General features: G+C 36.6%; 1 protein-coding gene across 1 annotated transcript; it reads left to right on the plus strand.

Moving 5' to 3' along the window:
* The first annotated feature begins 977 nt into the window (after positions 1-977).
* Positions 978-26,658, plus strand: si:dkey-163f14.6 (uncharacterized). The gene is made up of 10 exons (XM_022668205.2): positions 978-1,125; positions 1,320-1,493; positions 2,776-2,940; positions 3,688-5,397; positions 8,281-8,406; positions 12,697-12,819; positions 23,312-23,443; positions 24,214-24,417; positions 24,784-24,924; positions 26,396-26,658. Exons 1-10 carry the CDS (start codon positions 1,056-1,058, stop codon positions 26,551-26,553), a joined length of 3,003 nt encoding a protein of 1,000 aa, XP_022523926.2. The 5' UTR covers positions 978-1,055; the 3' UTR covers positions 26,554-26,658.
* The last annotated feature ends 1,311 nt before the right edge of the window (positions 26,659-27,969 follow it).

The raw sequence follows: 27,969 nt of genomic DNA on the forward strand, positions 1-27,969 counted from the left end.
CAAAAAAAAAAAAAAAACACCTGAAATTTAAAAGCTAATTAATTATCTAATTTGAGAACACTAACCTTCCTCTCCCCAAAAATCTTGAGTCAAATCATTTCACAAGCCGGAGTCATTTAAAAGCTCATGTATTTTTTTTCTACACTCATTACCAGTCAGTGGCTCTGTACCAGACAGTTCTCACTAGTATCAGACGATGATGTAAGATGGGCTTTTATGAGACTCATTATTAGGCTTATTCTGATTCCTGTTCCACCTTGCTGCATTTACACACACTTTAAATTAAAAAAGGATGTACTTTGGCATTGATAAAATACTACTAAAGATGCATATAACTAAATAAATAAACAAAAATCTAATTCATTTTAAAACATTAACATTTTTTAAAATTTAACTTAATTTAGTTATTCTTGTCTTTAGGCCTAAGTACAGGGGTTGGACAATGAAACTGAAACACCTGTCATTTTAGTGTGGGAGGATTCATGACTAAATTGGAGCAGCCTGTATCCAAAAAACTTAAAACCACGGCTGCCCAAATCACAGCAGAATTCAATATGAATTCTTTTAGTTTTTAATCACAGTTTTCATGTATCTTGGCATGTTCTCCTCCACCAGTCTTACACACTGCTTTTGGATAAATTTATGCCACTCCTGGTGCAGAAAGCTTGGTTTGAGGGCTTGTGATCCTCCAACTTCCTCTTGATTATATTCCAGAGGTTTTAACTTATCATTTTTAAGTGGTTTCTTATTTTTTTCCAGAGCTGCATATCCTGAACAATTTAGAATTCAAAATTAAAATCCTAAGTTAATTTGTTTAAATTTATAAGAGCCAAAAATTGCAGTATTCTCATAATAAATCCCATAATGTTCTGCTCACTAACTACCTCTGTCTTGTTTTTTTAATGGCCTGCAGGAGTTTGGAGTTGTAGAATATTCTGTCCTGTCTCCTCCCTTCTTTTCCCCTCCCCTTTCTTCCATCTCCACAGCATTCCTCCTGCTGGTCTGCTGTCAGTCTGAGAGCTGTTCAGTCTCAGCACAGGGAGTGAGGGGGCTGGATGTCTATGGGAGCTGTTGCTGCTACACTGCTGACAGCACTGCTGGCCCTGCATTGGGCACTGGCTCCAGGTAGGGTGGCCTGCAGAGCCCCAGTTCACTCACTGGCCATGAGACCATTACACAATAATGAATGTGTAGGTCGTTTTAGCTAAATAGATACTTCAATGTATGCACTTTTTATGTGCAACAAATAGCTTTAATATTTTGGCTGATTTTCTGTCTGTGCATATATCATCATTATCATTATCACTGTTTTCATCAAGGCTTTGCAGATGATGGCTGCAGTGGATTCAGGCATCTGGAGAATGGTCGCACGTTTTTTCGCTATGGGGGGCTGTATGTTACCTTCAGCTGTAACCCAGGCTTCAGGATTCACGGCTACCGCACCAGCAGCTGTGTGTCTGGGCAGTGGGCCAGAGAACCCCCCCTTTGTGTCGGTCAGTCATTATTACATGTTTGGTGTTTATTATATTGGTTGTGCAAACTTTCATTATGCAGGTTTATGAAAATTTTACATTTGGAATTTACTATTTTTTTTTTTATTTTAAGACCTATAATTTAGCAGCTACTACACATAATTTAGAGTCTACTTGAAATGATTCAGTATCTATATTAAATAATTTTGTGTTCACTATAAATAATTAAACATGTGATTCAGTATCTACTACAAATGACTCAATATCTATATTAAGTGATTCTGTGTCCACTGTAAATGATTCAGTGTATATGTTAAATTAATCTGCTACAAATGATTCAGTAACTTTTATAAACGATTCTGTGTCTACTTTAAAAGATTCAGTGTCCAACAATAAATGATTCAATATATATATATATATATATATATATATATATATATATATATATATATATATATATATATATGTGTGTGTGTGTGTGTGTGTGTGTGTGTGTGTTAAATAGCAATACTACAATAAATTGTTTAGTACATGAATATACTAAATGATTCAGTAGCTACTATTAATGATTCAGTAACTACACATGGTTCAGTATATATTTTAAATGATTCAGTAGCTACTGTAAATGATTCAGTAACTTTTATAAACGATTCTGTGTCTACTATAAATGATTCCATAACTTAAATTGTTTAGTACATGTATATACTAATTATTTAGTAGCTACTGTAAATTATTCTGAAACTACAAATGATTCGGTATAAATGTTAAATTCATCTGTATCTGCTACAAATGATTCAGTAACTTTTATAAATGATTCTGTATCCACTATAAATGATTCAATAACTACAAAAAATACTTAACTGATTCAGCATCTACTATAATTTATTCAGAGACTTAAAATGGATTAGAATCAATTACAAATAATTCAGTAACTCCTCTAAATTATTTAACAGTAGATATCTGAAATATTCTATATATACTATAGTAAAAAATAAGATAACTACTGTATATTATTTAGGATAAACTATTAACAATTCAGTATCAGTTATGAATCAGTATCAATTTTGAGCTTCATGGCGACCGCTGTGAAAACTTATGTAAATGTGATTTCTTAGTTTTTTATTTTTAATAAATTTTCAAAACTCTCATAATGGGGTATTTTGTGTAGAATTTTGAGGATTTTGGAATAATTTGGAATAAGGCTGTAACGTAACAAAATGTGGAAAAAGTGAAGCGCTGTGAATACTTTCTGGATGCACTGTATGCATGTGATTTGTTTTCTTTGATTACTCCCCCACCCCAGCTCCAGGATGCCCCAGCCCTGGTGAGATCCTGCACGGGAACAGGGAGGTTTCACCAGATTCCTCAGTGGTCCGTTTTACATGTGACAGTGGCTTCAGGCTCTTCGGCTCTGCTCTGCTGTACTGCAAGGGCAAGAGTTGGAATGGCACCATGCCTGTGTGTAAAGGTAAATGATCCCAGTTAGACTGTTAATGATTGGAAGAGATGTATAATATGATATACCATATTTTGTCGCACTATAAGGCGCACTATCAATGAAGGTCTATTTTCTGGCCTTTTTTCATTCATAAGGCGCACAGGATTATAAGGCATTTTAAGAGACATTATATGGAACTTCTCATTTAGCAGGTCTTGGTGTTGTGGGGGGGAGGAAGCTAACTAAGTTAAGTAAAGCTAAGCTAACGCTGGATGTTAAATTACACAGATTTCTATTCTGAAAACTGTTTATTTGGGTGAGTAAAGCGCTTCTGTTTATTTTCAGTAAGCTTAGATTCCCAAATTTCTCCAGCACTAAGGCTGGACCATTAGCATTTGCGGATAACCGTTAGTGGGTAATGCTTATGCTGCTCCAGCAATGCTAGCTGGGTTTAGGAGCAGGCTACAGGCTGATAATACTCACCTCTGAACAGGTAAAGTTAAAGGTGCACTGACAATTTTTAGGAAAATTAAAGGATTTTAAGTGTTCCTTATAGTGTGAAAAATACGGTACATATATTTGTTATTTTAAACAACTGTACCTATGATGATTTGGTCCTAAATAATTTGCTTGTTAGTTTGTTCTGGAACTAATTAAGGCAAAAATAAAGCAGTGAAGTGTATTCATTTGGACTCCCAAGCTATTAAAGCAAATATTTGGTCCATATGGTATAATTTTACAGCCAATGCAATTAATTTTGCATCTTTTGTTTTTCAGAGTCAGACATCATGAGCTCTTTTCATTTGAAGCAGACTTCTATCTACAAACCCAGTGTGGAACTGAACCCGAACTCTCTGTCCAGTCTGAAGAACCGTTTCAACACAATCGCTCACACAGCCTCCAAAGAAGCATTTCTAAAACCTTCCTTTCTTGAAGTTCCTCAGCCCAAACCCTTCCTAAGTGGAGATGTGTTGAAGGTTTCTCAGAAACCTTCAGAGAAGAAGCTTGAGAAGAAACTTTGCTCTGACAAAGCTACAACACAAGCAAAGGGAGGAACAGGGGGACTTACTAAGATGATCACTAGGCTGATCAACCAGGTGGATCCTGTTACTCAAACACCACCTGAAGCTACGTTGCTGGATACTACAGTCTCAACAGTCCCAACGAACGGTCTAACCTCTGCTCCCTTGTTATCAAGACCTACAGAGTCAGCCAATTTACCAAAATTTACTCCAGCAGGGAACCTGGATCAGATGCTTTCTCCATCAACCATAAATTACGAAGATAAGAAAAATCATGACTTCACATCAGCAGCTCAAAGCGAATACAACAATCCAGTCACATCATTTCCAGGAGAAGATGATCTCTTGGCTGCAGAAGCTCCTAATTTACAGTCAACACAATCCAAAGTCAATACAAGCAGTCCTGACAAACATTCTCTGGTTGGGATTACAACTACAAGCTTTCCAGAAGTGAAGGATAGTAAAATATCATCTGTTTATAGCACCAGCAACCCAACACAACCTTCTCTTCAAGAAGATTCTACCACCTCCCATGATACTCTTACTGATCCTGTGAATAGAAGCAGTGTTCTCTCTCCAACCAGCTTTTCAGACCTTCCACAATATACAAACAATCCCCATTCCTTAATAACCAGCTTTTCAGACCATCCAGTATCTAAAAATCAGCCCCTTACCTTAATAACCAGCTTTCCAGACCTCCCAGAATCTACAAATCAGCCCCTTTCCTTAATAACCTCTTTAAAACCCTTCCTGGTCACCTCCTCCCTATTTATCCCTGCTGTGGTCCATGATGGAGAACTTCCTCTCCATGAAAGTTTAACAACAAGGTCTGATGAAGATTTACTCCCCAGGACGGAAGTGTCGACAGCATCCACCCTGCAGACCCCTGCCCAGCATCTGACAGAGTCTCCAGATGTTCCTACCAAAGATCCTTATCTACAACATGTCCAACATTCACCAGAGAGCAGCACACACATGGAGCTGACCAGTGGGGATGAGGATTCCGCAGGATCTATAGACGTTTATAAAATGGTGCTCAGTCACAAAGATGGAGAATTAAATGATGTATCAAGATCTGTAAACATCCAAACTCTTCTGAGTCCATTGACTCTAAAACACAAGACCCCAGTGACCAACAGTCATGGTCAGGAAATTAACCTTGCAACAAGCAATCCCAGTGTGGTGGTTAGTGAAACGCTAGACTCGGCAGATATGCACAATCCTACTACGGACACACCAGACATCCCAGGACTCCTAACCAGAAAACGCCGCCCAGTGTGTCCATACCCTCCTCTGCCTGTTCATGGGACGTTCTATTTCCGTACGATAGCGAACCCTTCCCCATTCCAGTATAAGCATTATGTCCAGTATGCCTGTTATTCTGGTTATACACTGGCCAACGGTGATGTTTACAGCTATTGTCTACAGGACAGGCAGTGGAGTGGAGTTACACCCATGTGCATAGGTAAGACTATGTTTTTTTGATTGATTAAATCAAGCTGAACATTACTTTTGGGGACAGAAATGTCTAAATTAAATGTAATGTTGTAATTTCATCATTCCAGACGTAGTAAAGCTACGGTAATGTACCTTCAAGGAACTAAAGCATTTATCCCATCATTACATTAGATTACATTACATCTAGAAGATGCTTTTGTCCAAAGTGACTTACAATAATGATAAACATTTAGTAATAGAGGACATAAAAGTTCAGAAGAAGGCCAAAGGGAAATAGTGGGGAGCAGGAAATAAGTAAGGTTATAAGTAGTTGTGTCTGAAGTTAGTTTGTTAGAGGTGTTAGAAGAGTAGGTGCTCTTTGAAGAGCTCTGTCTTCAGGAGTTTCCTAAAACTCTGTATAAGAACAGTGGATTGTTTTGTGTGAATGTTTGGGAAAGCAAGGCGTTGTTCACTGGAGGAGCGCAGCGGCCGGGAGGTAACGTAAGCTTTCAGGAGTAAGTGCAGGTAGATAGGAACCTGTTCTGTTATCACGTGAGATGATCAGCGTGAGATGACCACTGCTTGTAACAAGAGTTGAGTGGCCTGTTGCATTAGAAATGGTAAAATGGTGGGTGAAGGAGAGCTGGTCATCAACCAGAACACCCAGGTTCCCAGCAACCTTTGTCGGGGAGAGTGAGAGTGAAAGTGAGTCGATGGTTATGGTGCAGTTGTGTTGGGTAGATGGTTTTGCTGATATAGCCAGAAGGTCCGTTTTGGAAAGATTTAGCTGGAGGTGATCCGTGCGGATATGTCTGAGAGGCACTGTAATATCTGTGCAGAGATCGAAGGTTCTTTAGGCGGGAACGGCAGATAGAGCTGATCATTGCTTCCAAAAATCTGAAATATTGATTCTCTTGACCACAATTGTGGTCGATCCCACTGATGCCTCTGAGCCTAGAAAAGTCTGCACCATATCTGGATATGGTTAACCCCATAACACCTTCCCCCTTACTCACCCCAGATTTGGGGGGACTATTCTTCGGTTACGGCCTGTCAACAAGATGATGGCCCTTCCAGTCTTCCAACACCATTGCAGTCACCCGAGATACAATGGCGACCACCTAACAGCTCCAAAGCAAGCACCTAGTAAATACATAGCAACTTTATAGCCACCACCTGCGTTTTCATAGCAACCACCATGTAACACACTAATAACCAAGGAGCAGCACTTTAGAAACAAATTGAAATACTGTAACAACTACCTGGAAGCAGATGTGCTTTAATATGGTGTTTTTTTTTTACTGTGCTGTAAACCATAGTGGCAGTAAAGCATCTTACTCTTCCACTTTTTCTATTACAGTTTTCGGTTTATTGCATTCCTGTTCTCAGTGTGAGTTAGAACATGGGAGAAGCCCTTTGCAATCTCCTTAACTCGACAGGTCCAGTGTGGCTCTAAACCGCACACCATGCTGACCTGCAGGCCGTGTTTACTGCCCGCCGTTGACCTCAGTCTCTCTGTTTAGCTCGTTACCTTATTCAGGACAGCAAAGGGTTTCACATCTGTTTATCGCTTTTCTCAATTTAAACTAAAATAAAAGAACAGCCAGACATCTAACAGGTGCTCTCTGAGATATAGTATATACCTCACAACCTCACTCATCACTGCTCTAGAGAAGATTTGTAGTTTGTAGTAAAGAAGAGCTTGAGCAGCTCTTTTTTTGGACTGCCAAGGTCTCATAAGGTAAAACCATTAAGTCAGACTGGGAGGAGACTGGGAATATATGCGCATGTGGCTTTCTGCTGGAAATAAATCGTTTTTTGAATTGTCTCTGTCTATCATGGGTCTTGCACTGCTAAAAACACATGTACACAGGTTAGTTCTCGTCTGTAACAGATATATGCATTGGCAAAAATGTTTAGTATACTGCTTAGCAACCACCGTACCAATCACTAAGCAACATCATGGCATAGCGACCTCCTGAAAACAAAGACAATTTCCTATCACCCATGTATCATCCAGTTAGCATCATCACTTCAACCACCTTCTAGGATACTATAGCAACTACGTAGCAACACCATAACACCCACCATGAATATCATAGCAACCACTTACCAATATCATAGCATGGCAACCTCCTGAAATACCTTTCCAAATTCCTGTATCATCCATATATTGTGCACTTAGCAACACCTAGGGAACCATAGCAAACACCTAGCAACAGCATCAAAACCAACTGGGAATCAAAGCAACCACCTGGCAACACCAAAACTGTCACCTAGCAGCCAAAAAGCAACACAATAGCAAAAATCAAGAAAAAACACAGCAACAGCCTGAAATGCAGACACATTTACCTTGTCATACTGTAGCATCCATGTAGTATCCACTTAGCAACACCATAGCAACCTGAAATTCCATAGCTATGATTTTGCAAACTCCATAGCAACCACAGTTTATGCCATAGCAACCACCTAGCAACGCCATAGTAACCACTTGGGAATCCATAGCAACCACCTAGCAACTGCCTGGCACCAAAAGAACAATCACCTAGCAACCACTAAGCAACACCACAGCAATGTATCTCTCCTGGGATACAATAGCAATGACTTAGCAACTCTATATCAATCACCAGATAACACCATAGCAACTAATTGGTAATCTATAGCAACCACCTGGCAACACCAGAAAAAAACACTATAGCTTGGTATATCATAGCACTTAGAAAATGTATAACAACTATTGTAGATACCACAGCAACAGTTACTTTGATAAAACATAACCCTGATTTTAGATGAAACAATGACTGAGCAGGTGTCCAAAATACTTTTGTTCGTACAGTGTATATTTATGATCAATTTTGAGCATTTAACTGATTGTTGTCTCTGATTTAACCCTTTGTTTTCATCCCTGCAGAGGAAACTCCATGCTCCTCTAATAACGGCGGCTGCTCTCAGGTGTGTCAGGTGAATGATCAGAATCGAGCTGAGTGTCACTGCAAACCTGGCTTTCTGCTGCTGGAGGACCAGCTCACCTGTCGAGGTGAGAGACAGAAAGCGGAAAGGAGCACAATTTTAACATAAATGTTCCCAAGATATTTTTGACCGAAATTATTTAGTTATAAAAGACCAGTTAATACAATTTTTTTTTATATACCCATTATCTAAAGGGAAGGATGCTATTTGGAAGATAAAGAAGATAAAGGTTAGGAAAAATTATTACAATGAATACAACTATTTACAATTTAGACTCATTAAGCGGTCAGATGCAGTGGTAAGGCTTGTCTTTGACTATGTCGCTTGACAGTCTTGTGTGAAATTGGTATTATTCCTATTACTCTTTAAACAATGTTACCAGTTATCAGTACTTTGAATTATTCATTTAAAAAAGCTGTGGACAGACCTGAAAAAAGAACAGTGCAGCAACAATCAGATACAACTGAACTGAAATTTAACTGAAATTTAAGCATGTTGCTGCACCAAGTGGTGAATGTTTGCTGAAATGTTTGCTTTGACTCAAAGTTTCATAAGATAAATACAAGTATTTTTTGTTGCAGTATTCAGAAAAGGCTGTTAACCATGAGGGTGGATTTATCATGCTTTGGTCTAACAGAACTTGGTACAAAATCAGTTGTTGTTTAAAAACTGTTATATTTCTACAAATAACACAAATACAGTTTCAGATTGGTTCCCAAACTGTGTATTTTTTCTTTTTGCTTAAAATAGTGTTTCTTTCTTGCTTTTAATATTGAGTTCACCTTTGGATTTTAGATAATTATTTACTCACTTCACTGTTTACACTAACAGAAATTTGACATGGGATTGTATATCAGTGTCAACAGAACAAAGCCTTTTTTCCTTTCAGCACTCTTTATCTTTAGAGTTCTTGGTTAATGGATGCTTCAGGTAATTATACTACTATTATATTTCCAAAGTGTCATTGCACCCTTTGATCACCTGTCTGTAGCATAGCATCTTAACATACATGTATCTGTTAGCAAATAGCTGTGCTTAAAGGCTCTTAAATGCAGTTAGGCTGTGTCTCTTTAGAGAGCTGCCCTGAGGCTGTGAATTCTTGACCCACAACACAGCATGGTATTATTGTAGCTTTGAGAGGCGGCATGTAGACAAGACACAACAGGTACGGGACAAGCTCTGCTGTCGTGATTCCAAGGTGTTCAGTGATACATTTAAAGCAACTCTGCTTTTATAACAAGAAGCCAGGGCACTAGTTTTGGGCAGCACAAAAAGGTTTTGGTCTTATTATTTAAAATTATATACATACTCACCTTTAAGTATAATATTTTGTTAAAATCTTCTTTTGTTAAGATCTATTTTGTTAAATCTTTCAGTTAAAAGATATGATTTTAATATGCATTTGTTCTCTGAAATGTGAGTGATATGACACAGAGCTTTCTGTGTCAGATGTAGGTGATAGTTTTTTTATTAACAAAGAAAACAAACAATGAACCAAACCAATCTCAAAACAAGATACACAAACAGACAGGACTGTTAAAAGCATACCAGAACCAAGAAGGGACACTGAAATAAAGAGGCTATAAATACACTCGGGCAACAGGAAACACCTGGGGATAGGTAACGAGAGGGCGGAGTTACAAAATTAATACAGGTGTTAACACTAAAGACGGAGGTGGAGAAACGGGCAGAACACACAGGTCCACGTTTAGCAGAGCACACAGGAGAGACAGAAAAAGACAGACATGAGAGAACCAGAACAGAATGAAAATGTGACGTTCTGTCTGAACTGTGAATTTATTTTGTCCATATTTGCTTTTATTCTCCAAAAACTTATGGATACAGACAGAACCATACAATCCGTAAGTAATTGTTGTGGCTTTAAATTGATAAAGCATAAGCAGAAACTACAGCATGGAGGAACAACCATGCTACTAAGCCTAAAAGCCCATATTTAGATTTTTTAGATCTGTTCATTTCAAGATTAAAACATTTTATTTTTTATCAAATAAAATCAGATTTTTGTGTTTGTATGTGTTAGGTGTCAAGCAATATCCAAAGACCATAGTGGCAAAAAAAGGTGGTTATAACATTTTCTTTTTACGATTACAGTGTGATTTGTTACTTTCCTATAGCTTTATAGAAAATAAAATAAAGCATTAAAAAACATAGACCTATGTCACAGATTTTTTGGAGCCCGACCTTGGGCAGGAAGGTTTGGAGTATGGGGCTGCCAGGCCAGCACTGCTGAAAAAAAACAGTATTAAAGGAAGTGCTGCAATATTACAAAATAATTGGTCTGTATAAACTGTTTTGGCTTTCCACTTATCTTTTTCTGCCATTTTCAGATAAATTTATGTATTTTTTAAATGGCCATTTTGGTCTTTTTTTTTTGATGTGGCTGGGTGCAAGACTAATCTCCTCACTATTTGGGTGTGGAAGGTTCAGACTTTTAGCCTAAAGCATGTGACACCTGGAAACCCAGACTGTGTTTTCCCTTTCTTATAAAAACATGGTTGTTTGAAACCCATAATCTTTTCACTGGTAATAAAGAATTTTGCAAACTATCCATAAAATCTTGTGTTTGGCACAATCAACTAATTTGATGACACTTAACAGTAGTTCAGAGATTAGCGATTAGAACAGTGCTCTGAAATAACTGAAATAACGCTAATACAGATCCTGCCCATCAATCTACTAATATACATATTAGTCACCTACAGTAGTACCTCACTGACAGATGTGATGCATGTGGTTTGCAACATGTAATATGGCCAAGGAGCAGCACACCACAGCAGTGTGTGATGAGTTATCTGTTACTAACAGGAATGAGGGGTTTGTGCTAATGTGCAGTTTCTTGGCTAGTAAGAACACCCCTAAAAAGTGAACCTGCTCTCTAGATCAGCTAGATAGTGAATGTGTGTAAAAAACCTGGTGTTGTGCTCAATGTCTTCAAAATCTCGCAACTTTCACATTGTGTGAAATTTTAACATACAGTCAAACATACTCAAATGTGCACCAAAAATAATTTTTTGGAATGGAACGATTAAAGTGAATATATTAGACCAAAAACACTGCCAGGCCAAAATAAAAAAAAAGTTGCAACCAGAAAAAAAAGGTCACAATCTAATATTTGGTTGGACCACCTTTAGCTGTGATTGCAGCATGCGTTCGCTGTGGCATTGCTTCAATAAGCTTCTGCAATGTCACAAGATTTCAATCCAGTGTTGCATTCATTTTTCACCAAGATCATTGTATTTATGATGAGTCTGACCGTTGCACAAAGCCTGAGGTTAAGATCTGGACTCTGTGGTGAACTCAACTCTCAATCCATGTGTGAAAATGATGATCTCATGCTCCCTGAATCACTCTTTCACAATTCCAGCCCCATGAATCCTGGCATTGTCATCTTAGAATATGCCCGTGCCATCAGGGGAGAAAAAATCCATTGATGGAATAACCTGGGGCCATTTTTTAAAAAAACTTATCAGACAGAAATAAATGAATTTAGTTGGATTACACTTGAAAAATGTTTTTGACTTGCTGCAACCACCACTTTAGCCTGTTGGATGAGAAATGTCATGTTAAACCTTTATTTCTCGTGTGATAATTGAAATTTAATTCATTTTCAAGCCATTGTGATGTGTTTACCATGTCTTCTGAAAAGGACAGTAATTATTAGGTGTTCAAATAAAACAAAAATCTCTCTTAAAGTGGTTCATTAAAGATATCTCTTACTCACTAACAGAAAAAAACACAATTCGTCCAGCAGATGGCCACATAAAGGGGTTTTAAAAGAGAAAATCCAGATCTAGAAATCCTTATCCTGTGATACCTGGATCAATTCTATTCAGTCTGAATATGTTTTAAAAAAAACATGGACAACACCTGATTATTTTGATAGGAAAAGGGATTTGATTATGTGGAAAAATGTATTTAGGATTAAAAGTTTTGAAAAACCGGCCCCTGGTCTATATACAGTTTATTCAGGTATTCAGCTGACCTCATTCTTTCAGCACATACTGTTGCTGAACCTAGACCTGAAGACCAACTGCAGCAACCCCAGATCATTTACTTAGTTAAATCCAGGTGGTGATTTTTTTTTCTTTTCTTGGATTGAAAAAAGACTCTAGTACCCTGTTAGGCCACTATTTTTACAAATTGTCTTGAGGTTAAAAACTCTATTTTTGGCCTACATTTGGAGCAATGTAGAGCAAACATCCTTTATCAGTTTAGCGTGCCCATTAATTTTGAAGGAATGATATTACCGCACAGACAGAAAAAAATACTTCAATTACTGTTTTGTGTGGCTGTATCCACTGGTGATTATATGGTTGAGTTTGTGTTTGTTTTGTAGATCTGGATGAGTGTGTGGAAGGCCTGCACCAGTGCCAGCAGGTCTGTGAAAACACCTTTGGCTCATACAGGTGCAGCTGCAGCGCTGGCTTCCAACTCTCTGCAGACAGGATGTCCTGCACCGGTGAGCTCTAAACCCATCATCCTGTCTGGCATCTTTCTTTTTAACTGTGCCAATTTTTAAAGAACAAAGTGAAAAACATAGCTTACTAAGGAATTTATTCAGAAATATAGTTAAATCAAAGTTTTATTAGTGGCTGTTTTTAGGTAGTTAGCTTGTGTAATTTACTCAAGCTTGGGTTCTTGCCTGGCGGAAGTGTATAATGCTGTTTACAACTTTACAAAAATCAATAAAAACCATGATTAAACCCCTGCTGAGCAAGTCAAAGGTGAGAGCGGCAAGGAAACACTCACCTGTGTTGCAGTCTCGCAGTCAGAGCAGAACCTCACCGCTCCACGAACACAGTGTAAATCAACTGCGCATGCCCAAAGCCGCCGCTGACTGACCCCGCCCCCTATTTACAGAGCAGGGTGTAAATATTAATGTGTCTTCAGTGACACGAAAAGAAATCACTGAATTTAACTCACACAGCCTCAGTCACTCACACACCGCATTCACCACGTAGCCTGTCACTCACCTCAACCACAGTGTCTCCCTCTTTGTAAAAAGCTAAACAGCTATGTAGCTCATCATTGAACAATTTTTCTATAATAGGTTTAAAAATAAAGAAAACTTAAGAAATCCTAAAAAAAAAAAAGAATAAAGTAGAATAACAGTTCCGGTGTCTGCCAACTGCTGCTCATATAACATAAAAAACTGATGTCATTTACGTAAAATTAAGTTATTTTGAGAAGTGACTGCCTATTTAAAAGCAGAAGAAGTTGTTCATTGGTTAAAATTCATTTGTAACATTTCTAACATATTTAGGGTGTTTTTTTTTTACTTACTTTCTCTCCCACAAGGTCGATCCTTTACAGCTTCAAAAACATGTATTATGCAAATTCGGCGATGACGCCACTTAGCTACTTTTAGGATAGCCAATAGCTACTTTTCTTACTGAGGAGTTGGCAACACTAACACTAACACCTGCAGCATCTCAGTTTATCACAATCCCTTACAAACCTCTGGAGCCTTCATCTAAGCCTTTATATTGGTTATCAGATACCACACTAAAACAAGCTTCAGCCTAGAAATCTAATGACCAAAAGTGAATCATTTTACTCCAAATATTCTGTACCAGCTGTTAAGCATGGGGGTGAAAGGATCAATCTCTGGGATGTTTTGCTGTCAATGCAACTTTCTTTACACACTGATGGCCTACAAAAAGTTCCCTGTATATCAGTGGTGGGCCGTCAGGGCCTGCAAGGCCTTCTCTGCTGGCCTAAACAATATCTTAAACAAAATAAAATGAACATCTATTTGTGATTTTCTTAATTATTGTTTATTTTATTTCATTTTCATCTATTTTATTGTCTGTCCATTTCCTTTCCCCTGGCTGCGCTGCTGCCAGCCGTGTATTTTCATATTAACGCATTTAACCAATCATATTTCAGCTATCATTGGTTGCCAGGCAGAAAAGCTGCCGGGAGGCCAGAACAATCGGGTCTGCTGGCCCTAACTACATCTAGATCGACTGTATTAGTAGCGAACCCCGAACCAATGATATTAGACTGTCCCTGATTTACCCGCAACAGCCCATTGCAGGCGTATGTGGTCTGATTGGCTCTAAGCAGACATATGGAAACGTCATTTTAATCACGTTCGACGATTGGGTAGATTTCGACATGACGCCTCGTCGTCTGATGCTAAAAAAAATACATTGAGTGCTAGTGCTAGTCGAGTTACTGAATTCACGAATATTGAGGAGCTTTATAAGATATAGTTGAGTTATTAATAGTTGTTAGGAAAATTTCCGCTTTATACACAAAACCTCAATGGCTGAAGGAGGAGGAGAAGTTGATTTGGTGGCAAATTTATTGTTGCGGCCATTTGCCCGGAGGACTTTTACTGAGAAGCTGGACATCGTACAGAAAGGGCGGCTAACTCCGAAGTTAGCGAACCTGACACAAGCCGGGAAAGGATTTGTCCGCCACTTCCAATCTGCAAATTACGAACGATACCCCTGGCTTACGGGATCCGAGGAAAACGGCAAGCTGTATTGTTGGGAGTGTCTGTTGTTTGGTACTGATCGCCAAGGCGTTTGGAGCCATAGCGGATTTTCCAATTTGGCTTGCCTAACCAAGGCAGCGGGAAACACGACAGGACAGGCTCGACTTTCAGCGCTAGCCTCCATGGCCATCGAACGACTGCGGTCAAGCCAGCCCCCACTTCAAAACGCTTGGTCAAACTAGCCCCCACGCTGTTTCTTAGAGCGCGCATACACTGAACATTTCGGCAAGCGTGAGAAAGAACACATTTCAAAATAAAAGTCCCCCCCTTAATATCACGACATTATGCTATGGAGTGGTATTAAAAGGAATCCACATGATATCACATGTTATGTCTGATATCACATGTCAATTTCATATAGTCCTGGTAGTACACAAAATAAAAGCCCTGTAAATTATAACAATTATGTTAATTAAATAATAATAATACTAATAATACTACTACTAATAATAATACTTGTATGTGTCACTCACTTAATAGCAGGGCATTATAATGTGTCATTTCAAAATAAAAGCCCTTTAAATTGTAACATTTATGTAATTTTACACAATGTTTAGACTGTTATTAAAAGAAATCTGTCTGATATCACAGTTCAATTTCAGATAGTCCTGATAGTACACTACTTGTATGTGTCACTCACTTAAAATCAGAACATTTTGATGTGTCATTTCAAAATAAAGGCCCTTTAAATTATAAAAATATTTTATTTCAACACAATGTTTAGACTGTTATTAAAATAAATCTGTCTGATATCACAGGTCAATTTCATATAGTTCTGATAGTACACAACTTGTATGTTTCACTCAACTAATATCAGAACATTTTGATGTGTCATTTCAAAATAAGGGCCATTTAAATTGTAACATTTATGTAATTTTACACAATGTTTAGACTGTTATTAAAAGAAATCTGTCTGATATCACAGTTCAATTTCAGATAGTCCTGATAGTACACTACTTGTATGTGTCACTCACTTAAAATCAGAACATTTTGATGTGTCATTTCAAAATAAAGGCCCTTTAAATTATAACAATATTTTATTTCAACACAATGTTTAGACTGTTATTAAAAGAAATCTGTCTGATATCACAGTTCAATTTCATATAGTCCTGATAGTACACTACTTGTATGTGTCACTCACTTAAAATCAGAGCAATTTGATGTGTCATTTCAAAATAAAGGCCCTTTAAATCATAACAATATTTTATTTCAACACAATGTTTAGACTGTTATTAAAATAAATCTGTCTGATATCACAGGTCAATTTCAGATAGTCCTGATAGTACACCACTTGTATGTGTCACTCACTTAATATCAGAACATTTTGATGTGTCATTTCAAAATAAGGGCCCTTTAAATTATAACAATCTTTTATTTTACCACTAGGTTTAGACAGTTATTAAAAAAAATCTGTGTGATATCACAGTTCAATTTCCTATAGTCCTGATAGTACACTACTTGTATGTGTCACTCACTTAATATCAGAACATTTTGATGTGTCATTTCAAAATAAAGGCTCTTTAAATTGTAACGTTTATGTAATTTTACACAATGTTTAGACTGTTATTAAAATGAATCTGTCTGATATCACAGGTCAATATCATATAGTCCTGATAGTACACTACTTGTATGTGTCACTCACTTAATAACAGAACATTTTGATGTGTCATTTCAAAATAAAGGCCTTTTCAATTATAACAATATTTTTATTTTAACACAAGTTTTGACTGTTATTAAAATGAATCTGTGCGATATCACAGGTCAATTTCATATTTCATTTCATGATTTAAAGGGCCTTTATTTTGAAATGACACATCAAAATGTTCTGATATTAAGTGAGTGAAACATACAAGTAGTGTACTATCAGGACTATATGAAATTCAACTGTGATATTAGACAGATTTATTTTAAGAACAGTCTAAACATTGTGTCAAATTACATAAATGTTACAATTTAAAGGGCCTTTATTTTGAAATGACACATCAAAATGTTCTGATAGTAATTGAGTGAAACATACAAGTAGTGTACTATCAGGACTATATGAAATTGAACTGCTATATCAGACAGATTCCTTTTAATAACAGTCTAAACATTGTGTTGAAATAAAATATTGTTATAATTTAAAGGGCCTTTATTTTGAAATGACACATCAAAATGTTCTGATTTTAAGTGAGTGAAACATACAAGTGGTGTACTATCAGGGCTATATAAAATTGACCTGTGATATCAGACAGATTTTTTTTAATAACAGTCTAAACATTGTGTTGAAATAAAATATTTTTATAATTTGAAGGGCCTTTATTTTGAAATGACACATCAAAATGTTCTGATAGTAATTGAGTGAAACATACAAGTGGTGTACTATCAGGACTATATGAAATTGACCTGTGATATCAGACAGATTTCTTTTAATAACAGTCTAAACATTGTGTAAAATTAAATAAATGTTATAATTTAAAGGGCCTTTATTTTGAAATGACACATCAAAATGTTCTGATTTTAAGTGAGTGAAACATACCAGTGGTGTACTATCAGGACTATATGAAATTGACCTGTGATATCAGACAGATTTCTTTTAAGAACTGTCTAAATATTGTTGAAATAAAATATTGTTATAATTTAAAGGGCCTTTATTTTGAAATGACGCATCAAAATGTTCTGATTTTAAGTGAGTGACACATACAAGTAGTGTACTATCAGGACTATCTGAAATTGAACTGTGATATCAGACAGATTTCTTTTAATAACAGTCTAAACATTGTGTAAAATTACATAAATGTTACAATTTAAATGGCCCTTATTTTGAAATGACACATCAAAATGTTCTGATAGTAATTGAGTGAAACATACAAGTAGTGTACTATCAGGACTATCTGAAATTGACCTGTGATATCAGACAGATTTCTTTTAAGAACTGTCTAAATATTGTGTAAAATTACATAAATGTTATAATTTAAAGGGCATTTATTTTAAAATGACACATCAAAATGTTCTGATAGTAATTGAGTGAAACATACAAGTAGTGTACTATCAGGACTATATGAAATTGAACTGTGATATCAGACAGATTTATTTTAAGAACAGTCTAAATATTGTGTAAAATTACATAAATGTTACAATTTAAATGGCCCTTATTTTGAAATGACACATCAAAATGTTCTGATTTTAAGTGAGTGAAACATACAAGTGGTGTACTATCAGGGCTATATAAAATTGAGCTGTGATATCAGACAGATTTCTTTTAATAACAGTGTAAACATTGTGTAAAATTACATAAATGTTACAATTTAAATGGCCCTTATTTTGAAATGACACATCAAAATGTTCTGATTTTAAGTGAGTGAAACATACAAGTGGTGTACTATCAGGGCTATCTGAAATTGACCTGTGATATCAGACAGATTTCTTTTAAGAACTGTCTAAATATTGTTGAAATAAAATATTGTTATAATTTAAAGGGCCTTTATTTTGAAATGACGCATCAAAATGTTCTGATTTTAAGTGAGTGACACATACAAGTAGTGTACTATCAGGACTATCTGAAATTGAACTGTGATATCAGACAGATTCCTTTTAATAACAGTCTAAACATTGTGTAAAATTACATAAATGTTACAATTTAAATGGCCCTTATTTTGAAATGACACATCAAAATGTTCTGATTTTAAGTGAGTGAAACATACAAGTGGTGTACTATCAGGGCTATATAAAATTGAGCTGTGATATCAGACAGATTCCTTTTAATAACAGTCTAAACATTATGTAAAATTACATAAATGTTACAATTTAAAGGGCTTTTATTTTAAAATGACACATCAAAATGTTCTGATTTTAAGTGAGTGAAACATACAAGTAGTGTACTATCAGGGCTATATGAAATTGACCTGTGATATCAGACAGATTCCTTTTAATAACAGTCTAAACATTGTGTAAAATTACATAAATGTTATAATTTAAAGGGCCTTTATTTTGAAATGACACATCAAAATCTTCTGATATTAAGTGAGTGAAACATACAAGTAGTGTACTATCAGGACTATCTGAAATTGAACTGTGATATCAGACAGATTTCTTTTAATAACAGTCTAAACATTGTGTAAAATTACATAAATGTTTCAATTTAAAGGGCCTTTATTTTGAAATGACACATTATAATGCCCTGCTATTAAGTGAGTGACACATACAAGTATTATTATTAGTAGTAGTAGTATTGTTAGTATTATTATTATTAGTCTTATTATCATTTAATTAACATAATTGTTATAATTTACAGGGCTTTTATTTTGTGTACTACCAGGACTGCATGAAATTGACATGTGATATCAGACATAACATGTGATATCATGTGGATTCCTTTTAATACCACTCCACAGCATAATGTCGTGATATTAACGGGGGGACTTTTATTTTGAAATGTGTTCCTTCTCACGCTTGCCGCAATGTTCAGTGTATGCGCGCTCTAAGAAACAGCGTGGGGGGCTAGTTTGACCAAGCGTTTTGAAGTGGGGGCTGGCTTGACCGCAGTATCGAACGGGACTTTTTAATGGAATTTAAACGCACAGACACTGACTTCTACGATAGGGTTATCAACGTGTTCTTGAGGAAAGAAAGGAGAATGGACTTTCAGTTCAGATGATCCCGTTTTGGTGAGTGATGTCATCTCATCCTCTTTGCCCACAAAGACTGATTATATTTATATACACGCACACATATATAAGATCTCATAACGCACATAAGCAAACACAGCACTCCAGTCTTCATCACTGGAGGAGGCTAGACGGCAGCATCAACCAATCCACTAGACTGGACAGAGAAAAAAAAAGCACTGTGTGAAAAAGAAAAAAAAGGCAAATGTTCGTGCTGAAATTTATAAGTTTGCTTGTAAATGTAACAGTTTTACAGAAGAGATTTAATACAGAAACGTTTAAGATATGATGTAAATAATTTAAGAAGTAGAAAGACTAATAGATTAAAAAGGATCATCTGTTTTTCACATGTCTGAATGGCAATTATTATTTTTAAAATATGACTGTAACTATAACGCCGTTACCATTTCCGACACCCCGTTACTGCACGTTACTTTAGCAGCTCTATGAACTTTTTTTTTTTTTACTTCGCTTTGCCCTGGTTAACCCCTCCTCTGTCCGGTGAACTTGAGCTTCTGGCCGCTGTGCCTGTGGTTTGGCGTGGTGAAGTGAGGCACAATTGTGACGATTTGCGTGCTCTAATCAATTCAGTGATTGCCGTGGACAGGCCAAGTTCCGAATTAAGGACGTTAAGCTCTTTTTAGCTGCTCCGGTTTTTGTGGTGCTGCTGCTTTCTCTTTTAGAGCTTAGATTCTCTGCCCGAACCCGACCTGACCCGAGGACCGACCCGAAATCGGGCTCCTATTTTTATTTTATATAAAGCTCTGGTGTGATAATCACAATGTTGCTAAGTAACCAATTATTATTGTTCACTAAAGCGAACGAAATAGCGAAAACTGAAAGTGAAAAACATTTGTGTTAACTGAATCTAATAAAAACGGTAATTAAAAGGAAAAACATAACTATCTCGAACTGTATTTTGTGTTTATAAAACTAACTAAAACGAACTGAAATTACTGATAGAATACCCTCATTTTCGTGTTTAATTTATTTATAAGCGCTGTTGTACAGCGGAGTTGTACAGCGGGAGTTGTTGTGCCGAGCGCGCGGCACTCGTGGTCCGTTAGTTCTTGTGTAAAGCGCTCGCGCTTGCAAGCCCACCCTAAAATGAACAGAAAAATAAAAACAAAATAAAATTAAACTATAATAAAAATGAAAAATGTAATCACGTAGCTCTGGGCGCACGTGAACGCCTCCGCGTTTGACTTGCAGCATTGTGTGTAGCTGTTCTTAAAAATCATTTAAATTAAATAATAGTTCTATGCTTCTATGTTACAGTGTTAATTAACATAATTCTGATTATATTTCGCTCATTCAATCAGCCCGAAAACAGACAGTTTATGGGGCGGATCGGGTCGGGCTCATAATGACAGTTTATGGTTCGGGCTTGGGCAGAATGTGCACGGGCTCCGGCTGGGTCGGATTTTTTGGGCACGATCTAAGCTCTATTCTCTTTTGGTGAAGCTGTTATATTAATACCATTTTAACGGGCATTAAATTGTTGTTTTTGTCCATTATTTTGTTTTATATATACATATTTCTTTTGAGTGTGGCTTGGTTTGTTAAATTTCATCCCCAGACGCGTTTTTCCGCTTTTTTCAGTATTACAAGTTTTAGTAATTTTCTTTGGTTGTGTGGAGAATTTCGTTTTTTTTTTTTGAAATTCGTTAGATTATATTTTTGTCAACATTTTGGGTTTATTTTCGTTTGTTATTTTTTGTTATTTTTCTAATAATAATAGTAAATGCATAATTGATTTCCTTTTTTGACGGGCGAATAATAAAAAGTAACGCGATAGTTACTTTTACTGGTAACTAATTACTTTTATAGTGGAGTAACTCCGTTAGTAACTCAGTTACTTTTTTGGAGAAGTAACGAGTAACTATAACTAATTACTTTTTCAAAGTAACGTGCCCAACACTGGTCTTCACATCGTGCGTTCTCTTCCGCATTAATTCTTCACAAGTAGATGTGAAAATTTTACATAATAATATTGTAATATGGTGTTATTGATGATTTTATAAATCACGCAGCTGTAGCTGTAGTAGAAGTTTTATAGGCTTTATTAAGGGGTGGATTTGATTCAGAATGAGGCGTCTCTAATGACAGTTGCCAACCCCACTGAAGGCCCATGTGTGAAATGCACTGCCCGCCACTGCTGTATATACATAAACATTAGTTTAGAGTTAAGAACTGTTTAGGACCCAACCATGTTCATAGTGCAATTTTTATTTCTAACATCAATTTCTGACACATCAATGGTCTTAAAGACCATTTTAGCCATACTTATTTTTAGTGACGTTACTCTTAAATCTGAGACTTTCGAAAAAACGATGCGCATTGGTTCAAATCACTGTTCCGATGCTTGGTTTGTTCTACATTGATCACGTGACCAACAACGTCCGAAGCTTCATTTCGGCACGCAATCACGTGACTGCTTTAGGGAACGATTAAAAAGCAGCCAATCCTGGCGCACAGCTCGAGGGTTGTTAGCGGAGATTGTGTGTGCGTGTGCAAAAAGAGAAAAAAGAGAAATAAAAGAAAGAGAAAGAGAGGTAAACGTTACAAACCCTGCTTGGGAGGATGTGAATAATATATTTTAGAATTTGTATACATTAAGATTAATAACATGGTGAAGGGAGACAAGCAACAATGTGAATGCAATTAGAATTACAAGTGTAGTTACTCTAGTGTGCCTTATCAAGGTACATTCTAAGCGTTTTTCATATTAATTCAAAATATATTTTGGTGTAATGTCTTAACATAATATATTCAATTATCCAAACAGCCAAGTATTCTGCCATTTCGTTTTAGCAGTTATTTTATTTAAACCTTAAATGTAATGTAAATGCACTGAAACAACTAAGCCGTAAAAAACAAAAAAACAAAAGCACAAAACACTGAGCTTTTGGCCACCAGATGCCGATAATGTCCACTGTGTTATGAAGCTGCGAGTAATTAACCTTTTTTTATAGTTAGAAGGCTTCAGAAAGCCTAGGTTTGCCATCAGTACTTGTTTTAAAGTGGCACGCACGCACATTCCTAAAAGCTCAGAAAAGGTTAAAATCTTTGATGAATGCTTTTCAAGTGGTTTATAGTAAAATATCTCAATTAACTCATTAATTAAAGAAGTTCACACTAGTAAAAGAAGAGTCAGCACATAGATTGAGACAGTTTTAACATTTTCATTAAGTGCACTGTAACAGATTTGAAGCTTTCTTTCTCTGTTCCACAGAAGTCATGTCTGCAAGAGTCAAGATCAGTGAAGATCAGTCAAGATCAGGCTTCCTATAGGAATTCTAGGTTATGGAATGTACTATCTGGTACCTTTCTAGTGGGTAAACTAGAAACCAGTCTTCAAGAGAGGCTAAATGCCTACATTTATATTTTATATTTAGTAATACAATTTTGTTTGTATGCTTGTTTGTACAGTTTGTAGAACATAAATAAATTTTATGTGTACATCTGATTGTTTAGTTTAAATATCAATAGTGACCTTACCCTGCTATCCTTCTTTTTAAAAGAGCACGGTTTGTGTGGTAAGGGAGGTTAGTATACAACTCTGGAAAAAAATAAATAAGATTCAAAACCTTTCTAAACAGTGTGACGTAACAAAATGTTTTGGGACAGTTCTGATACTGACTGCGAAGCAATGTATCGGAACACTGTGCTTCAATTGAATCAATTAAATCAATCAAAGTTCCAAGTTTGACATCACTACTAAATTTATGAAGTTAAAACTTGCTATAGGCAATACATTTACCAAGTTTTCTAATCCTTGTGATTAAATTCTCTTCTAGATGTGGATGAGTGTGTGCAGCTTACTGGCAGAGCTCGCTGTCTGTTTGGCTGTATTAACACACCAGGCAGCTTCCATTGTCACTGTCCTGCTGGATACAGCATGAACATCACAGACGACAGACACTGTACCGGTCAGTTGTTTTCAGCTTTAATTTTCTTCTAGCTTTGCTGGATTTATAAAATTGTTTCACATCCATCACTTCCATCATAATCATAACAAACAAAAACAGAGAAACACAGAGAAATCTACTAAAAGTATTACGAGGCTTTTCTTTAGAGAAATTACAGATGAAACCAGAGAGCTGTGAGTTCTGTTCCCTACACCTTCAAAGGACTCTTCCTGTATCAGAAAACAGGTTCAAGAAGCCTTCTGGCTGACCCAAATGGCAACAATCAGAAAAGAAGCAGAAGCAGAAAAGAGAAGAATTAATTTAATAATAAAGTCATTGCTAAGATGAGAAAATAAAAAGCAGCTTGTCTGGACCATACAGCACTGCGTCTGGACAACTGCAAAATAGAAGCAATCTTAAACTCTTGCCCAGTAGTGTACATTAATTAAATAAATAGTGTAAGGGTTACAGAAGAGCTAGGACCACAGATAAGAAGTGAAAAGTCTATGTGCTCTTATGTACTTCACATATGCAGTAGATGCCTGCATAGATTATTCTCTAATAATGGACATATTAAAAAAATTAAACACTTAATTGTGTCAAACTTTCTTAAAGAATGGACCAATAGAAATGCTCTAAAATTACATGAGAGAAAATTTTTTTACAATGTCTTTTACTAAAGATTAAGAGGAGGTTTCCTTCTTCTAAAAAAAGTTGATGGTTTAAGTTTTTACCTGAACATGAAATTTTGTCTGATTCTTTACTCTGGCTTTATGTTCTGTTCTCTACAGATCTAGATGAATGCTTGGAGAATGGAGGTCGTGGACCGTGTGAGAGTTCATGTGTAAACAGCCCAGGCTCTTTTCACTGCATCTGTCCACACGGGTATCAGGTAGCTGGGGATGGCAGGGCCTGCGTTTCCGAGTGTCCAGCAGGATATCGCAAACGGCGCTCTGCTTCAGGAGCAGAGAGCTCCAGCACAGAGCCCTGCACCGGTACGTACTGAGTACTGAGAGAGAGTGAGCAGAGCGTTTTAGAGAACTGGGTCATAATGTACTACAGCCAAAGCAGCATTAACTCAGTGAGCTTCTAGAACTGCTCCTCAGAGTTTAGCCACCAGGGGGCTCAAATGAGCATAAATACACATGGAATCATAAAAAGAGCAGGAAAATGGGTTTAATTGTATAGACTTACATTTCAGCCTATAGCAAGTTTGCTGAAATATATATATCAAATGTGTGATTTATAAAATGACACAATTATACAAAAGTTAACAAAGTGTGCATTTTTCATGAACTTATAATACACAGCCCTGATGTTTTTTTGTTTGTTTTTATTCATTTGTTTTAAATCCATTTCAGATATTAACGAGTGTGAGGAGATGGCGCAGCAGCAGATCCAGCAGCAGAGGTGTGAGTGGAAGTGTGTTAACCTGCCAGGGACATACCGCTGCGTTTGCCCCCGGGGATATAAGCAGCATGCTGATGGACACCACTGCAAGGGTCAGTTCACATACAATAGCATGTAACGAATACAGTACCAGTCAAAAAGGATTATTTATTTTTCCTACATTGTAAATGAATACTAAAGTAATCCAGACTATAAAGCAACACATTAGGAATCATGTAGTAACTTAAAAGTTAAAGTTAAACAAAACCAAAATACTCTGGGGTGCTGCTAACTTGCAGATTCTGAGGCCCCTTTCTTTCCTAGGGTAGTCCTGATGAGAGCCAGTTTCATCATAAAGTTTTTTTTTATTCCGTATTTCTTCCCTATTTAGCTATGCCAAATATCCTACCCACTCAGTTGCTCAGCTGTACTGTAATCACTAGTGATGCCCCAACACCAGGAGGGTAAAGAGTAGCACATGCCTCCTTCGATACATGTGAAGTCAGCCACCACCTCTTTTCAAACTGATGCTGATGCAGCATTGCTGAGTAGCATCACAGCGTAAGGAAAGCGCTGCGACTCAGTTACAAGTTATCTAACTGACTCCTTGTGCTTGATTGACATCATCCTTGTAAAATGCCACCTACCCAGCCAGAGAGAGCAAGGTCAATTGTGCTCTTTCGGGGTTCTGGCAGCTGATGGCAAGCCATAGTCCACTGGACCACTTGGAGCACTCATACCATTATGTTTTTGATGGTCTTAACGAATGCACTTAAAGATGTTTCTAAAGTTCTTGAAATTATTTGGATTGCCTGACCTTTATTTCTTTAAGTATTTTTTTCTTTACTTAGTTGAGTAGTTCTTGACATAATACTGAATAGAACATTATTCAAATAGGGCTATTCACTGTATACCTGTAACTCTACCTCTTCACAACTTCTTAAAACTGATGCTCTCAGACACATTAAGTGAATTCAAGTAATTAACTCTTGAGTTCAGCACAGCTGTTAACTAAACGCCATCCTAGGTGACTCTACCTCATTAAGCTGACTGACAAAATGCAGAGATGTGCAAATCTGTCATCTAAAGATGTTAAGATGTTAACGAATCTAAAATATATAACAAATTCTGAACTGTAATTTAAAAAAAAAGGAAAAAACTTTTTTTATTTGAATGGAAGTCAGTGTACAAACATTTTAATCCTAGTGTTTTTTTTTTAGCATTTATATTGGTCCATTCATTGTAAAAAAATAAAAATAAAAATAAGTGTAGGTCTCTGCAGGACTGCAGGCATGGGCGTGACAAAAGGAGATGTATGTAATAGAGTGGGCATGTCAAAAGAAATTCAGTGCATGGCTCCACCTACTCTCTCTTTCTGCCAGCATGGCCACCTGTTAAACACCTGTTAAAAAAGAATAAATCAAAAAAGAAATCCCTGAAAAACAGAGACACGTTTGTTTTTGTTTGTTTGGAGTAACATTGACCTTATACACCAATAAGAAAAAATAATAATTTAGATGAACCAAACAAGCAGATTTTTTTCTGATCATTCAGAGCATTTTTATTGTTCTTTCACTCCTCCAGATCTAAACGAGTGTGCGTTGAAGAACGGCGGCTGCTCGCACACCTGCCTGAACCTCAGAGGTAGCTTCAAATGTGCTTGTCCAGAGAATTACCGTATCTCTCCATACAACAGAAGAAAATGCCAGCCAGTCCACAGTTCACAAAGGACGGTCTCGTAATGCACAACAACATTTTTCTGCTCTTAATTTATTTACTCATCAATATTGTAATAAACAGCCTGTAATCATTGTTTTATTTGTATATAAATATAAGAACAGTAGAAATGTGTCTCCTTGTACTGCTTGTTGTTTGAATTGTAAACCCTAGAAAGGTTGTTGTCTTAAACCAGGGGGTCCAAACTTTTACACATCATTTTACTTAAGTTACTATCATTATCTATCTTTGACAGTGTTGTGTAAACTAAGATTTTTCAAAAATCTCTTAATATTATACTCCTTCATTACGGCAACTGAATTTTCCCAACGTGCCTAAAATCTTATACATTTACTGTTTATTTCCGTTTCTTTGAAGTTGCAATGTTCTACCAAAAGGTAATGTAGGAAGGAAAGGTGATGAGGAGCGTTTTAGATTGGGTTTAAGATAGCGACACCCAGTGTTCAAATTTTGAATTTCACAATTCAATCATATTTTGGACACCCCCGCCTTAAAGTCAGCACATATTGCTCTAAGATCTTAACAAGCTTTTTTACATTAATGCTGCAACACAGAATTTATTTCAGCAGTGGCTAATCTTTACTGTATTCCAACACACAGGCAGTTAATATTCAGATAATGATTTTAAACTGTTTTTTTTATTGCCTTTTCTTTGAAAAGAAATACAAATAGTATTTATATTATTTACAGGCAATTTAATGTATTGAATGGTGAAAATGTCGCTCGAGATGTATGACGAAACCAGGTGTACAGATGGTCTAAGGTGCTGTCATTCATAATTACCGTTAAAAGCCATTTCCTACCTGTTGGCAGGTAACAGCTAACACACTACAACATCCAAGACACAACATAATCTTTTCAGAACACTTTTAATATATAACAACATATTTACAAATATTTAACAGGTGACACTATGTAGTTAAGAGTTTCCCCTACAGGTGTCTCTATTTAACAAATTTTCAACATAAATATAATTTCAACATGACTCCCCTCTCCAGTTAACTACAGTAAGAATAAGTAGCATGACAGGCTACTACAGTCAGCTGCAAAGTGCTGTCCAAGGTTTTTTTTTTTTACCCCCCCCCCCTTTAAAATACAAAAATACCATCGTCCCAACACAATATCAATAGCAAATCTATAGCTCAAGAGTCATCACAACACACACGGAAGCTCGCGTATTGGCTTGATGGACATTCATTAGGGTGAAAAACGCGTTGGTCCTGGAAGCCAAGTCCCTTATACAGTGTGGAATGCCTTTGTTAATACAGAGCAGGGAGGGAGGATGAAGAACATAATAAGTATAAGAAGGGGATTATTAGGGGCTTATACACAGGCAAATTACAATATTATGATCACCTCAGTGTTTCTACAATCATCGTCCATATGATCAGCCCCACTGAGCACATAGGAGCACTAAGTAT

Source organism: Astyanax mexicanus, chromosome 23, assembly GCF_023375975.1.
Source record: "Astyanax mexicanus isolate ESR-SI-001 chromosome 23, AstMex3_surface, whole genome shotgun sequence".
In the NCBI taxonomy this organism is placed as follows: Eukaryota; Metazoa; Chordata; class Actinopteri; order Characiformes; family Acestrorhamphidae; genus Astyanax; species Astyanax mexicanus.